Source organism: Miscanthus floridulus, chromosome 18 (genome assembly GCF_019320115.1).
Source record: "Miscanthus floridulus cultivar M001 chromosome 18, ASM1932011v1, whole genome shotgun sequence".
In the NCBI taxonomy this organism is placed as follows: domain Eukaryota; kingdom Viridiplantae; phylum Streptophyta; class Magnoliopsida; order Poales; family Poaceae; genus Miscanthus; species Miscanthus floridulus.
The window spans coordinates 117486427-117503165 of NC_089597.1; the positions used below are offsets into that span (position 1 = coordinate 117486427).

At 52.8% G+C, this 16739-nt stretch overlaps 1 protein-coding gene and 1 pseudogene across 1 annotated transcript; one reads left to right on the forward strand and one right to left on the reverse strand.

The window, feature by feature from the left end:
• Window positions 1–432: 432 nt before the first annotated feature.
• Window positions 433–4374, reverse strand: LOC136521067 (L-ascorbate oxidase homolog; annotated as a pseudogene).
• An 8448-nt stretch (window positions 4375–12822) lies between these two features.
• LOC136524460 (uncharacterized) lies at window positions 12823–13293 on the forward strand. The gene has a single exon (XM_066517828.1). The coding sequence runs from the start codon at window positions 12823–12825 to the stop codon at window positions 13291–13293; it is 471 nt and encodes a 156-aa protein (XP_066373925.1).
• The last annotated feature ends 3446 nt before the right edge of the window (window positions 13294–16739 follow it).

The following is a 16739-nucleotide window of genomic DNA, read 5'->3' on the forward strand; positions in this document are numbered from 1 at the left end:
AGTGGGGATCGCTTGTGGGGAGATTCGCGCGGAGGAATGGGGAATTCCGTGTGCGATGGCGGGCACGCGCCACGCGCGTCGAGCTCGCCTATGTTTAGAGAGCGCGAAATGGGGGAGCGATCGGGAGAGAGTGACTGGGAGAGGAGAGGGAGGAGGAGCTTGCGGTTGGGGGAGACGAGGGAGAAGGAAGGAAGTTTAGGGGGCGCTTTGCAAAGTGATCCAACTAATCCGGCCGTTAACTATTTTGAAACTGTCCGCTTCTCTTGCACGCTGGCGCCTTTCAGGCTCGAACGCTACACGGCTATGAAGGCGTATTCTTTCTATAGACGTATTGTTCGTTTCCGACTTTCAGTGTTTCCTCAGCATCAGTTCATTCGAATAGATGAGAAATCTGACGTGTATGCAACAAAAAGAAAAATCAGGTAACTATGAATATTATCATCATCAGTGGTGTGAGCGAGGAAGCGAGAAAGCTTCCCATACAACAAATCCACCGGGATCGGAATGTTTTAACTACAATTGTTAAATAATATATGAGCTGATCGATTATCAGCGCCACAGTGCAAAACGGAACTCTGTTCAGCAATCTGAACACCTCAATTATCTCTACCCTCAGCTTCAACTTATCCCCGGAAGTTCCGGCCACCCCTTCGTGGCCGGAAACAGGCAAGGTCTTCTTGGGTTCAGGGCTTCAGCTTCAGAGAGGCCTCGTCCGGCGCCCAGAGGCCCGGCCACAGAGCAGCGCGTTCTTGGGGATCGGGTTCTCGTCCCGCCACGAGTTCACCGGCGAGTAGACGCGGAGGTAGAACTGCTGGCCGAGGTACTGCCTGGCCCAGCTCTCCGACCTCACGTTCCACATCCCCACGTTGTCCAGCGGCATGTAGATAGCTGTCCATGACTGAGGGTACACCTGAAAACATGGCCAGTGTAACACAAGTGAACATCAGTGGTTGTTCAGAGTTCAGACATCAGAGCAACTTTTGCAAGCACAGGTGTTTCTTGACTTCTTGTTATGGCACCGCAACAGTGCTGTGATGGCAATTGCATATCCGGGAAGGCGAATCACACATGGAGAGAGAGCGACCAATTTAAACGATACCTGCAATGTGTACCGAGCAATGGCGTCTCTAAGGTTGTAGCCCTGACGACTAGCCGGTGTCCACTGTCCTCCATCCATCCTGATCATCCGGAAACAAACAAAATCACACCAATCTTCAGTCATTCAGATCCAGTGATACTAAACATGTCAGGATCAGCAAGAATGGAATTAGGAGAACCCACCCGACGACCCAGAACGCGTAACCGTCAATGTGCCACGACTGCACGAAGTTCTCCGTGTTTTCAAAGACTGACCTCGACATAGTCCCGCATGTTGGCCGCCATGACAGATGTCTGGAGGTACGCGCCGCCACCCGTTGGGTTGTCGGGCATGCTGCCCAGCGTGAAAACTCCCGGAATCTTGTAGAAATCAGCGACCTTAAGAGGAGTGTCGGCCGGGATGAAGGAGATGCTGTTGACTGCGTATCTCAGCTTGCCAGTTGATGGTTGCCCGTGAGTTGGCGAGTCTGATGGTTCTTGTGGTGTTGACGAGACCGTAGTGGTAAGAGCCTTGAGGATTTGGCCTCGGTCCACTCGCTGTCAGATTCCACCTGTACAGAAGGTAGGCAACAGAAGATATCAAAGAGTCAGGGAAGACAAACGCATGCGTCTTTCTCAATGTGACAGTAATGTTGTTAGGTAGTATGATATGATATCCAAAACAAAGTTTTCAGAGGCAAGCTAAGAATTACTGAAAGAATCGTGACAGTCTTACCGAATCGATCCTAGCCTGGTTGAGTGAAAAATCGATCTCAACTGTAGGCGCTGCGGGAGGCGGTACCGTTGCAGCACCATTTGAATTGCTGTAGTGGAGGATAGCAGTGGTGGTGAGGACAGGGGTGGTAAAACGAGTGGAGACAATTATGGAGTAGTCTGCAGGTGGCTGATCAGCAGTAACAAGGAACGAGTATGATTGGCCTAGATGGACATCGATGGATGTGTATGTGCTCTGCATGGTGTGGAGACCCCTCCACCTCAACCAGGAAGCATGGAATGGCCTTGAATCCTTATATTCACTGATGTTGCTATGCCCACAGTTCGACACCCGAAAACGATATGTTTTCCCTGGCAAGATTACGTGTCAATCAAGTTCAGCACAACTCTAGTCTATACGAAGATTATTAATAATTGCCAGGCATTTTCGTCTGATGTACTCGAATTATATAGTTTACCTTGGTCTACCGTAAATCTGTTGCCATTCCAGCCTTGGCCATTAATAAGAAGGCCATCAGGAGACGGCAGGTCATTACCACTGTCCAAAATGCCTTTCAAATCCTGCAGGAGATTCCGTACTTGCAGTGTTAGCGGTGCACTAAAATCAGGCGGTAAGATGCGATGCAGGATACTTGAGGATGTAAACATACAGTGTGGATTGAGCTTGAACCAAGTCACCAGCCAATATGGTGAAATCACCGGCAGGTGGGTCAAACGGGACAGGGATCCTCGGCCGGCTAAGAACCCTGATGCCACCATAGCCACCGGCTGCCTTGTGAAATAGAAGGGAAGGGAAGTAGTAGTATGTCCCGATCTGGTCCTTGAACTGCATGTTGTAAGTGAAATTGCCACCCGGAGGGATCGGGCAGTTGGTACCATACACGCCGTCTTGCCATGAGCTCCTCCTCTGCTGAATTCCTTGCCTGCAATGTAGGAACAGTAAAAAAGAGGAACAGTTAATCCTAAAAATTGACATTGATCGACAGGGACAGTGGTCCATGATCAAGTAGCCATGAGATTGATGCATTTAACGTTCAGTATAGTCAGTCGATAGGTAATTTGGACAATGTGCATTTTCTTCTTTTTTTTCTTATACAGTTTTCGTGTGACCGCCTTAATGTGGCAAGAGTCACTCTTGTCACTCTCTTAAGGCAAAAGAAGCCACAGATCGCACTAATGTGCAAATTATCAATGCTAAAACCACTGGAGGCCCACTGATCTATGGTCTATGGAAGCATGCGTTGTTTGTACATGTGCTCTTTGCATCCTGGATTTGGAACGAAAGCGAAAGCTCAAGTAAAAGAGGGAGGGGAACTATTAATAAGGATAAAGATTGGGCGGATATTAATATATTATAAACAGTATCAGATTCTTCTACTAGCTACTAAGGAAAAGGGAGTAGTGAAAATTTTATCCTGAAGCAGCTCACTCTCCATGACATGAACGTGACATGCAGTAGCAACAAAACAAGCGCTGCAAGGCAACCAAGATTCACAGCTGCGCCTACTCTATCCAAGGAAATTTTTAACTGCCAAGTTGCACTTGGAAGGCCTGGCGTCTTCACACAAGTGTCCATGTCTAAACAGACCGATCCCACTAGTCCCAGGAACGACATAGCATGTGCCAAGGAGTTGGCATTTACCCATTTACCCGGGCACGTCAGGAGCCACTAGCGTTTAACTTCCATCGAGAGAGAGAACAGAGATGGCTGCAAGATTCAGTTCAGAGCATGATCTGGATCACGCCGTTGCAACTACAAATCTGGACCATCGACTCAGGGCCTCCGTATGAGAAAAGAGCCGACCAGTTGCATTGCATTGCATCCCGGAACATTCAGAGAGAACATGGCAATCTTGAGCAGGCAAGCTTTTAAGCGAGACAGTAAAAAAAAACAGAGCACAATTGGTAACAGGAGATTGGTGCTACTGCCTACTAGTAGTAGTAGTAATAGTAGTAGGTTACCAGGAGAGGAGGAAGGGGACCGGCAGGTTGTTGAAGACATTGACGACGATGTTGTCGTTGGTGACGGCGTCGATCTGCGGCCCCGGGAACTGGCCGTTGATCAGTATCCCCTGCACCGCAGTCGCATTCGCAGTCACATCACATTCACATCCACGCGGCCATTGCCGAAATGCAGGGCGAACCAAGGTAGAAGAACAGAGGCCGTGCGGGCGGGGCGTACCTCCTGCTTGACGCCGAGCGGGTAGATGTCGCCGAAGGTGACGTTCCAGGTGTAGAACCTGTAGGGGTCGTCGGCGCGCGCATGCAGCAGCAGCGAGGCGAGGAGGAAGAGGACGACGACGAGGCGGGGCGCGGGCGAGGAGGGGGCCTCCATTCTTCTCCCCATCTGTGGTACGGCGCTACACTAGGAGCGCTCCTACACTGGCTAGCACTGCTATCGCCTCGCCGCTCGGCCTTATTAACTGGAGGACAGGAGGACGCGGCACGAGCGGCAGGGGTCAAACAGTGTCAGCGAGGGAAGGGAGGGAAGGAGGGAGGAAACGGGGTCCCGGTCGATCTGCTGCGGCGAGGGGTGGATGGAAGGGAATATAAATGAGGGCGTTCAGCGGTGCAGGGGGGGTCACTGTCTGCCATGGTGCAAATGGTGCTCGTGATTTCAGGGGGCGGGTGGCCGGGTGGGGTAGTGGCATGAGCTGTACTGTACGCGCCAACGCCGCCAACGCGTGGTGGGAGAGACGGAGACGGAGATGGCGCGGGCCGTTTCGGCAGCACAGGCTCTCAAAACCCGAGCCCCGTACGCGTCGGATTCTTTGTTACAGTGGACAGTGGTAGGTGGCTAATTTGTACTTTTCAACGTGTCTTTTCATCTCGAACAGTATTTTTCTCTTATAAAAATCAGCTGAAACGGTATTTTAGTTTATTTTTTTCAGCGAAGCGAACGAGGAGTGTTTATTAGGCTTCGTTCACGCAGACGCGGCGAGCAGCTTGCATGGTAAAAATTTTAGCTTTTTTGTGTCGGGTTCATAAATCCGGGGTCCTTCATGGATCTACTTTCCAGCAAAAGCTCGGCCCAGCAGACAACATTGCGAATGACGTACAACTCCTGTGCCGGCCCAAAATACCTAATGACAGGCCAGAAGGGCAATCCAGTCTCCGACCGGAAGGCCTGGTCAAAGAGGGACAACGCTCGCTTCCGACTCCGCCCCGCCTCATCGATCGGAAGGCCTGGCCAAGGAGGGACGACGCTCGCTTCCGACTCCGGACCGCCTCTCCGACCGGAAGGCCTAGCCAAGGAGAGGATGCGCTCGCTTCCGACTCCGACCCGCCTCTCCGACCGGAAGGCCTGGCCAAGGAGGGACAACGCTCGATTCTGACTCTGACCCACTTCTCCGACCGAGGGTACACCGAACCTCTGCCTACAGCTCTTTTTCGACTGGCGCGGTCAGAGCCAACTGGGAAACAACTAAACGGGGACGCCCGCTCGGCAAGGACCCAGAGAAACGGGCGGAGCAAGTAAGACAGGGCATTCAAGTCAACCGCAATACCGAGGGCCGTACCCTGCACACCTGCAGGGAAGTACTGTCAGGCCATATCAGAAGGGTGCTCTGCAACCTTCTAGACATATCAGAACACAAACAGTGTTGTGGGCGTCAATATTTATCCTACAGTATGATAGACGTCGACATTTGCCTTACCAGAAGAAGACGATGGAGCCTACCACATGCATCTGGGCGTCAACAATATTGTGGGCACCGACAAACCACCTTGTATCCGACGGCGTGGGCGACAAGACTAGGTAGCACACACACTCTCTTTCTCTCACACACTCTCTCTTGTAAAATTATCACCTTCATCTATAAAAGGGGATGCGCTCTCTCCAAAAGGAGGACGATCGATTCACATAGACGATTCCAACGAACAACAGACGGATCATTCCGACTCACTCTCTGCTAGCTTCGGACATTCCAAAGCCACACAGAGCACACGCTCGAATACTTAGCGCACGTCGGAGCTCCTGTCACTCTTGGCCCTTCGGTCCGGAGTCTGACCGGACCTCTAATACCCCACATCTTACTCCCTTTCGTTTGTAACCCCACAGCAAACTTCGAGCACCTGGGCTTAGGAATAAAGTCACCGACCGACTCAAACTGGACGTAGGGCACGTTGCCTGAACCAGTATAAACCCTGTGTCATTGAGTGTAAGACCACATCCGATCACAACGTACGGCAAAATGACAAATATTTACTAGTTGGTCACTTTTCGCACCGACAGTTGGCGTCGTCCGTGGGGAAGATGTCGTACGTTCACGCTTTTGGTCATCGGATAGCCCACCTTTCCGCCATCTTTGGCATGGCGGGCTCAAGTGATACGACTCGCTTCGGCTCGCTGGAGTTTCCCATGCTCCCACCTATTGGGATGTGGGTTTCTCCTATCTTCGAGCCGTCCTAGGCCTTCCTCTTCGAAAGCCTGGACTTTATCGCCGACCGGCTCGGCGTGCTTCACCTCCATGAGGAGGCACTTGTCCTGACGCCCATCGGAGGAGGAGCGCCCTCCTTCGCCTTCGGGCCACCCGACGACCTCTCCGAAGAGGCGCTTGCGCTTTGCTCTGAGCCCACGCTGGGCTCAAACCCCACTGTGAGTAACGTACATAATGTTCTTTACTCGCTTTTTCATATTTTTCGCCGACTCTCCGGAGGGACCCCGTTGTCCCTATCGCGACCGCCATACAACCGGTTCCCCTATTGCCTCGCGTCCCCCACGGACGCATACGCCGAGGGGCTCCGAAGGATGCTGGCGCCGCCCCCTCTCACATCCGAATTCATGAGGATAGCGAGCTATGCTCCCGCTTCTTTCCACGACCTCATGGATGATGAGGTTGAGAGCAACGGCTCTAGCATTGGCGATGTTGTGACACCTAGCCACCCTCCATCACGGGAGTGCGCTATGGCGAACGCTCCGGGAGAGCCGTCGGTGGTGGCGGAGTCTCTATAGACCCACAACCCTCTGGACCCTCGCGCGGAGGCCCTCGTATGTGCACAGGAGCACGGCGAGGAGCTACGACAAAGGCGGCAGAACCAGCCACCACCTACGCCGACACGTTCGGCGCAGCATGCTGCGCCACGTGCGCGTAACCCAGCAAGTGGCGCCTAGGGTTGCGCCCGCTTAGTCCAGCACGACATCATGGATGGGGGGAATGATCCCCCACAATTCACTCAGGCTGGCCAGAACATCGCCACTACGATGATGCTTCTGCACGGCCTTCTAGAGCCTGTCGACCCCCAGGAGCAGGCAATCCATCGGAACCTCTGGGCGCTGGTGGAAACTGTCGCTGTTCAACGGGCGGAGAGCTCCACGTCGCGACACCGACTCGCGGCCTCTCTCCCCACTAGGGGAGCGGGGACGCACTAGACAAATCGCTCCATCCACTCACCACTACAGTCGCCGGCCACGGAACAGGAGGCTGCAGCTGCACCACGGCCTGACCCGACACCCGCTCCACACCGACCCCCTATGCGCGAGCAGCTCAGGCCAAACCAAGACGCTCACAGCGTCATCAACAACCGGCGTCAAGCCCGACATGATGATGACGTCCATCGAGGAGCAGTGAGAGCAGGCGACACGGGCCCCGACCAAACCATCGAAGGGAGCGGTGAAACGTGCCCCAGGCATGGTCGCCGACCCGACGACCGGAGTCCTAGCCTGGATGGCCCGGGACTATGGGCTTTTGGCTGACGCATCCAGAGAGCGTCATTCCCGCAGCACTTCTGACCGCCTACCAACATCGCCAAATATACCAGGGAGACGAATCTCGGTATATGGCTCAAAGACTTCCAGCTCGCCCGCCGAGCCGAAGGAGTGGACGATGACCACTTCATCATTCAATACCTCCCCGTCTGCTTAGGGGAACATGTTCGAGCATGGCTCGAATTCCTTCCGCGTGACAGCATCCACGACTGGGCGGACCTCAAGAGGATATATCTTCGTCGGGAATTTCCAGAGGACGTATGTCCACCCGAGGAACTCCTGGGATCTCAAGAGCTACCAGTAGGAGCCCAACGAGTCCCTATGGAACTACATCTATAGGTTCTTAAAGCAGTGCAACTCCCTTCCTGATGTCATCGACATGGACGTCATTAGCGCGTTCCTTTCCAGGACAACCTGTAAGTCCCTGATCCACAAGCTTGGCTGTCTGAAGCCCCGAACCACGTGCGACCTGCTCGACGTCGCCACGAACCACGCCTCTAAAAAGGAGGCAGTCGGAGCGGTCTTTAGTGGAGACCAGGACAAGGGCAAGGCCAAGCACGAGGACCAAGACGAGGGCCCCTCCACACAGAGAGGTAAAAAGAACAAGAAGGATCGGCATCGACTGACCAACTCCGCGTTGGTCGCCGTGGCTGATCGTGCAGGCAAGCAGCCCCAACAGGGCCAGCCTGACCACTTCGACAAGCTCATGGATAGCTGAAAGGTCCTTGTTTGGTTTTGGTAATTGAGTGACAACCTAGGTGGACTAATTGTGTTTATGTGAGATACACAGGTGATTAGTCCACAGGTACATGTGTGTGAGCAACATATGCCATGAAGGTGAAAATGGCTTAGAGATGTTGCAAAGCTCACACATGTGATGATGAAGGAGCTTAAATGCACATGAGACATGACATTAAGTCATGTGATCAAGATGGAGAAGATCAAGACAAGACTTGGCTTGATGGACCGGTTACAAGCGTGAAGGGCAAGTCAAAGGCTTTGGAGTGATGGACCGCGTGGCGGTGAAGCTTGAGCAAGACTTGGCGCCGATGGACGATGGCAACGGTGAAGAGCAAGTGGAGTCAAGATCGATGAACCAATATGATCACGTGATGATATGAAGTGGATCATATCATTGTTGATCGTGTTGGTGCATGTGTTGCATCGACATTGAAGGAGATGGAATGGAATGCGCAAGGCAAAGGTATAACCTAGGGCATTTCATTTCATTGGTCATAGGTGTGTAGAGAAGTTTATGACCGGGTTTAGGATAGATGGCCGTACTATCAAGAGGGGCAAACTTGTTTGCATATCGGTCATCTAGTGCCACTCAAGTGATCTAACTTTGCATCATCGCTAGGATCGAGTGGCGTGGCAAGTTGAGTGGCTAACATCCTTTGGGAAATGATTGTGAAAATGCTAACACACATACACATGGTGGTGTACACTTGGTGGTGTTGGCACATTTACAAAGGAGGTGGTGTTTGCATCGGCGGGATTCGGTGCTTTTGGGAAAATGAAATGCCTATTTTCTATTGCGCCGGATGCAAAATTCTTGGTGGTTGGCTCATTGGAGCAAGGGTGAAGAAGTTAGAAGTGAAAACGAGTTGGTCGCGAAGACGCTGCCATCGGTCAACTGACCGGACGCTGGGTCTGAAAGCACCAGACGCTGGGAGCATGCGTCTGGTCGAGCTGGTCGGTCGGCACAGTACCGAGGGTATTGCACCGGACGCTGTCTGTGTCCGGTCAAGGTGGATCGGACACGTCCGGTCGAAGAAATACACCTCGGGGAGCTTACTAGAAACGACCGGACACTGGGGGTTCAGCGTCTGGTCAGTTGAAGCTGCTGCGTCCAATCAAGTCTAGTGACCGTTGGAACCGGGACACGTGGCCATCTGTGGGCGACCGGACGCTGAGGTCCAGCGTCCGGTCAACACGACCGGAGCGTCCGGTCGGCCCGACCGTTGCCCAGTGAAGGGGTAACGGCTAGTTTAGCCCTTGGGGCTATAAATAGAAGTGGCCTTCGGCCATGGCCTGTGTGGAGCACCTTGGGGGACTTTATGTTCATGCTTGAGCGTGCTTAGGAGCCCTCCATCTCACACATACTTGATAGCGATCATCCGATTATGTGAGTGAGCGATTCTAGTGCGATTGCATCGTGAGGTTGCATCGAGTGGCACTAGGTGATCGAGTTGCAAGCCAGTGGTGCTTGTTACTCTTGGAGGTTGTCACCTCCTAGATGGCTTGGTGGTGGTCTCCGTCGAAGCTCGCAAGAAGCTTGTGCGGCGCTCCGGAGAAGTGCTTGTGAGGGGCATTGTGCTTGCCCCGCGGGAGCCACGAAGAGCAACTCTAGTAAAGCGTGTCATTGAGCTACCCTCACTCAAGGGGTAGGTTCTTACGGCGCCCGACGTGCGGGCTTAGCGGGTGATGCTAATTAGCCGCCGAACCACCAAGTGAGCGGTCGACACAACGGGGACTAGCGTGTTGGCAAACACGTGAACCTCGGGAGAAAAATCATCGTGTCAACCTTGTTCTTCCCGTTGGTTTGCATCCTCATTACACAAGCTTGCTATTACTTTTATACATATTAAGCTTGTGTAGTTGCTCTTGTAATTAGATAGCTTGTGTAGCTTGCTAATTACCTTCTTGCTTGTGTAGCATAGAAGTAGCTCCCTTGCGTGGCTAATTTGGTTTTAGTAACCTCATTAGTCACATTGCTTAGTTTGTATAGCTAAGTATTTGCGCTCTCTAATTAGGCATTGGTTGCCTTGTTATTGAGCATTGCTAGTGAGCATCGTTAGCTTTGTGCTTTTGCTTACTAGCATGTGTAGGAGCTCTCTTGTTGCTTAAAGTATTAGTGGCATAGGTTTGTGTGACCTTGCTTCTAGAATTGGTTAGGAGAGCTCTAGCTAGCCCGACACCTTTGTTGCTTGATTAGTATCTTTGCAAGGTGCTAGTAAACATAGATAGAGGGGTGTAGTCTTGGCTAAGACCGATAGTTTTAATTCCGCACTTGTTTCGGTTAGCCAACGTGATTAAGTTTTAAAAAGAACTATTCACCCCTCCTCTAGTCGCCATCTCGACCCTTCAATAGCCCATGCACCAACCACACTTACCCCGTCAAGCACCTCTACAAGGACTACGAGCTCCTCAAGCACTTTCTGCGATAGGCCGGCGGGTCGAAAGAAGAAAAGGGCAAGGAGGCAGCAGCCAAGAAAGGAGGCGCAGCGAGCAAGGATGGGGATGGCTTTTCTGACCCTGAGGAATGCATCATGATCTTTGGGGTATCCGATGCCATCTACTCCAAGTGCCAGCACAAAGTGCGCTACAGAGAGGCATGCGTCGCCGAAACGACCGTCCCCACCTTCCTTCGCTGGTCAGAATCTCCAATCACTTTTGATCAGAGGGACCATCCTTCCCACGTCGTCAGACTAGGTCACTACCCGCTCATTGTCGACCCCATCGTCCGCAAGAAGCGCCTCACCAAGGTGCTAATGGACAGAGGTAGCGGCCTCAACATTCTCTACATCGACACCCTCGATGCCATGCGCATCCCTCAGTCGGGGCTTCGCCCAGCAAGCTCTCCCTTCGACGACGTGATCCCGAGGACGCAGGCATACCCACTCGAGCAGATCGACCTGCCTGTCACATTTGGTGACCGAGCCAACTTCCACTCGGAGGTACTTACCTTCGAGGTGGTGGACTTCCTAGGGTCTTACCATGCCATCTTGGGGCGGCCATGCTATGCCAAGTTCATGGCAGCCCCCAACTACACCTATCTAAAGTTGAAGATGCCAGAACCAAACAACATCATCATTGTGGGTAGCACATTTTCGCACGCCTACACATGCGACAGCGAGCATTACGAACTCGCCACTACCGTCATCAACTCATCCGAGCTCCCGTGGCTTGGGGAGTTGTCGACCCTAGCAGTCCTAGACTACAACAAGCCAACCTTCTCGACTGCCTTCCGCCCATTCGAGGAAACTAAGGCGGTGGGGATCGACCCCACTGACCCTACCAAGATGGTGCGGATCGGGACCTAGCTCCTGGCCAAATAGGAATGTGAGCTCGCTGACTTTCTACGTGCCAATCGTGATGTCTTCGCATGGAAACCTTCTGACATGCTAGGCATATCACGAGAGGTCACCGAGCATGCACTACGCCTTGTCCCAGGCTCAAAGCCCACCAAGCAACGCCTGCGTTGCTTTGACGACGAGAGGCGTAGGGCCATAGGCGAGGAGGTCACCAAACTCCTGGCAGCCGGATTTATCAAAGAGGTATACCACTTCGACTGGCTCACCAATCCTTTTCTTGTTAAAACAAAGACCGAGAAATAGAGAATGTGCGTTGATTATACTAGCCTCAATAAGGCATGTTCGAAGGACCATTTTCCTTTACCATGCATAGACCAGATAGTCGACTCCACCTCAGGATACAAAATCCTCTCCTTTTTGGATGCCTACTCAGACTATCACCAGATCACGATAAAAGAGTCTGATCAGCTCGTGACTTCGTTCATCACTCCGTATGGTTCGTACTGTTATGTAACCATGCCCTTCGGTCTGAAGAACGCTAGTGCCACCTATCAACGGTGCATGCAGCAATGCTTCGCCGATCAAATCGACTCGCTCGATCAGCCTGACCAAGTTGAGCGGCCAAAACCAACAATCATCGTCTATGTTGATGACATAGTGGTCAAAACGGCTCAAGCTTGTGACCTGATCGCAAACTTGGCCGCAACGTTCATGAACCTCCAAAGGTTCAACATCAAATTGAATCCCAAAAAATGTGTTTTTGGGGTTCTGAAGGGGAAGCTGCTTGGATACATCATGTTCGAATGTGGCATCGAGGCGAACCCCGAAAAAATCATGGTCATCTCCAACATGGGCCCTATATGCAACGTTAAGGGCATACAGAGGCTCAGTGGCTATTTGGCCGCCCTGAGCCGATTCATCTCTCGGCTCGGCGAACGGGAGATGCCTCTCTACAAGCTTCTCAAAAAGATGGATGCTTTTGTCTGGACTGAGAAAACATAGCAGGCTTTGGAGTGCCTCAAAGCATCACTGACGTCGGCCCCAATTCTCGTCGCTCCCAAACGGGGAGAACCCCTCCTCCTCTACGTCGCGGCAAGCAACCACGTGGTGAGCGCCGCCCTAGTCGTCGAAACGGAGGAGCCAGGACACCACCTTAAGGTCCAATGACCCATATACTTTGTTGGGGAGGTACTCACTAACCCCAAGGTTTGGTACCCCTAGGTGCAAAAACTCCTATATGTCGTGCTGATGGCGACCCGGAAGCTCATGCACTACTTCACCGACCACGAAGTCTCGGTCGTCACTTCATACCCGCTCAGAGACATCATCCGCAATCGCGACGCCATGGGACGAATCTCTAAGTGGGCACTCTGCACCGCTATTAAGTCTCAAACTCTCATGGACTTTGTCGCCAAATGGATGGAGGTCCAGCTCCTGACCCTAGATGTCACCCACGAGTACTGGACGATGTACTTTGACGGGTCTATAATGGTGCCTAGCTTGGGGGCTGGAGTGGTTCTTATCTCCCTGGATGGGAGTAGACTCCGCTACGCAATCCGCCTCCACTTTTCGGCCTCAAACAACACCGCAGAATACGAGGCCGTCATCAACGGACTGCACATCGCCATTAAGCTCGGCGCTACGCGGCTCTACGTCCGCAGTGACTCAGAGCTGGTCGTCGACCAGGTCATGAAGGAGTCCTCTTGCAAAAGCCCCCTCATGATAGCATACTGCTAGGAGGTGCGCAAGCTCAAGGACAAAGTCTAGGGGATCGAGCTACACCATGTCCCCTGAAAGGATAATGATGCCACCGATTTTCTCACAAAATTGGCTACCAGGCGGGTTCCGTTTCCGGACGAGGTCTTCATCAACAACCTTCATGAACCATCTGCTCGCATCCTAGAAGGTCCGATCTAGACACACCCCGATGCCAACCCCACTCTTGGAGCTCCGACCTCAGTGCCCCCATGACGACGACGCTCGCCAACGTCACCATGGTAGCACTCGATCAAGCCGACTGGTGAGCGCCGCTACTCGCCTACCTCCTTGAGGAGGTTCTCCCACCCGAAAGGACTAAAGCGTGATGGATCGCTCGACGCGCCAAGACATTTGTCGCCATCGGTAATGAACTCTACAAATGAAGTCCGTCGGGAGTACTCATGAAGTGCGTCCCTACCGACCAAGGCAAGCAGCTCCTCGAGGTCCATGCTAGAATTTGCGGACATCACGTGGCCCCGAGGTCGCTGGTCAAAAAAGCCTTTCACTAAGGTTTTTACTGGCCCACCGTGCTATGAGATGTAGGGGAGGTCATCCACTGGTGTGAAGGATGCCATTTCTACGCTCAGCAAACTCATTTGCCAGCACAGGAGCTCCAAACCATCCCTATCACCTGGCCATTCGTGGTTTGGGGCCACGACATGGTGGGACCCTCAAAAAGGGCCCGAGCAGCTTCACTCACCTACTCATAGCGGTTGACAAATTCACCAAGTGGATAGAGGCCAAGCCCATCACCAACATTCATTCAGAAGAGGCAGTCAAATTCTTCCTCGACATCATCTACCGGCTCGACGTTCCTAACTATAGCATCACTGACCATGGAACTAACTTCACTAGAAAGAAGTTCCTAGACTTTAGTGATGGATATGGCATCAGGATCGACTGGGCCTCGGTCGGACATCTACGTACTAATGGTCAGGTCGAGCAAGCCAATGGCATGATCCTCCAAGGACTCAAGCCACGCATCTTCGACCAACTCAACAAGTACACTAGGCGATGGGTTGCAGAGGTCTCAACGATCCTCTGGAGCCTAACAACGACCCCAAACCGATCCACAGGGTTCACACCCTTCTTCCTGGCCTACGGAGCGAAAGCAGTGCTGCCCTCTGACCTCGACCATGACGCCCCAAGAGTGAAGGCCTTCGACCACGACCGAGCCATGGAGGCTCAACAAGACGTAGTCGACCTACTCAAGGAGGCCCACGAGATGACCGTCATCTGCTCTGCTCGCTACCAACAAACTCTCTGTAGGTACCACGAAAGAAAAATCAGAGGGAGAATCCTCGATGTCGGAGACCTCGTGCTTCGAAGGACTCAATCAACCAAAGAGAAACACAAACTCTCTCCACCATGGGAAGGACCCTATATGGTGACTGAGGTGATCTGACCAAGCGCCTACCGACTGAAGGACGACAACGGCAATGTTCTCACCAACACTTAGAACATCGAACAGTTATGTCGTTTCTTCCCCTAAAAATTTAGTCTTACCGCTTTCATTCATTCAATGTTTGCTCCTACAAAGCACCCCGACCCAAACAGTTTTGCCCCGAGTCGCTTGAGGGCTCCACAGGGTGCGATACCACCTCTCTTTTTTACTATCATATGGTAAATACATTTTTACCCGAATGAAAGGGTAGCCCGTTCTTTAATTACCTTACGTAACTTTGCTTTAAACATTCCAACCGATCACACCCCACCACGACCTATGGTTACGAGTGGCTGAGCCTCACGCGCCATGCTCGGGTTCTTAAGGTTGCAGCCTATGGTTCAAACGGGCAGGTGTGAAAAACAAAGAATAAAAAATAAAGTTATGCTAGGGTAAAAATAAAGAACAGATGGGACAAGCTTCCCCTTACGAAGTGATTCCATCACAAAACGAAGGCGATGTATTCATGGATAAAAAATGTTTACACAGGAGGATCCCCCATGAACTTATCCCTTACATATATTGACTATTTTTCTACTCTAAATACTACTGCGGCTGCTCGGCGACATCGGCTACCAGCTCGACCGGTGAAGATAAGGGCCGCTCGGTCTCCGACGGGACGATGTTTGGCTCGGTCAGAGGTAGGACGACGTTTGCTTCTGACCTGGGCTCCACTCCATCCACAGGCTGGACGATGTCTTCTGGACATGCACCTTCGGCTATGCTCGCGCGGCGAGCATCCATCACCCACTATGCAGAGATTTGCTCGGCCACCATCTGTGCGCATGGCAACAAGCTCTCCTTGAGCGCATGGATGGTGTCTGGGCTCTAGCTATCGGCGTACCCACTGTAGATGGCAACGAAGTCTAGGTCTGGGTGGTGCATCGCCACCAAAGTCAGCACCCCTGACGTCCCATAGAACATCCCATCAGAGATAAGTGCCCACACTTCGTCTAGGACCACCGCTAGTCGGATGGCGGGGCGTGCTGGTGCTCGGCGCTGACCCGAACACCTCTGAGACGATGACCTGGGTGATGTTGAGGATCTGGTCAAGCTCCCCCTTGAGAGCACATCGCTCTTTAAGGGACTTGGCTAGCACCTCCACATTCCGACCAATCGTCGCCTTAGCCATCTCCAGGTCCCGCTCCAGTGACCCAACCTTTCCGCCCAGTTCTAGAAGAAGGATGACAGGCTCAGAAGCAAGGGAAAGGAAAAGCCAAGTCATCAACCAAAAGCAGAATAGGTACATACCGAGGCAGGTGTTATCGAGGATGGAGATTCCTTCCTCCTGCCGAGTCACCTACTCATGCAACCGAGCGTTCGATTCCTCCATCCCAAGCACCTGGCTCCAGAGCGCGAGCACTTCCTGGTCGACCTCTGAACAGGCCTTCTGCTCTGACTCTAGAGCCTCTAGGGACTCCTAGAGTGCCGCCTCGGTCTTCGCTAGGGACTTTAGGAGCGTCGCCTCGGTCTTCGCCTGGTGGACCTTCGCTGCGTCAAGTCCTCGCTCAGCGATAGTCGCCCGCCCCACCGCGAGCAGTTCCGCCACCCACGCTTCCGTCACCTCGGCCGCCCGGTCTTGGGACTCACGGCGAGTGGACTCCAGCTGGCGCTCGAGCTCGGTAACCCACCGTGACACCATGGCCTTCCGCTCCATCCGAGCGTGCTCTTCCCAGAGTAAACGGGACTTATGGCTCGACATCTCCTCCAAACCCTGCAAAGCAAGAAGCTGGCATCTGAGACAACCAGTGAAAGACTGAGGAGTCAAGGACGAACGCAGAAAACTTACCTCTATGATGTGGGGCAGGTTGACCATAACCGCCTGATGGACGACCTTGACCCGCTCCAAGGCCTCCTCGAGCCTCGCCCTGGTTTGGGCAAGATCGGACTCCATCGTGAGTCCTTTCCCCCAAATATGTCCTAGAGCTGCACCTCCTCCTCATCCTAAAGGATGAACTGAACCTTCCTTGAGTCATCGGAG

What these genes read in the sequence shown, in the direction of transcription:
- LOC136524460 (XM_066517828.1), top strand. Translation starts at nt 12,823, where the DNA reads ATGCACTACTTCACCGACCACGAAGTCTCGGTCGTCACTTCATACCCG.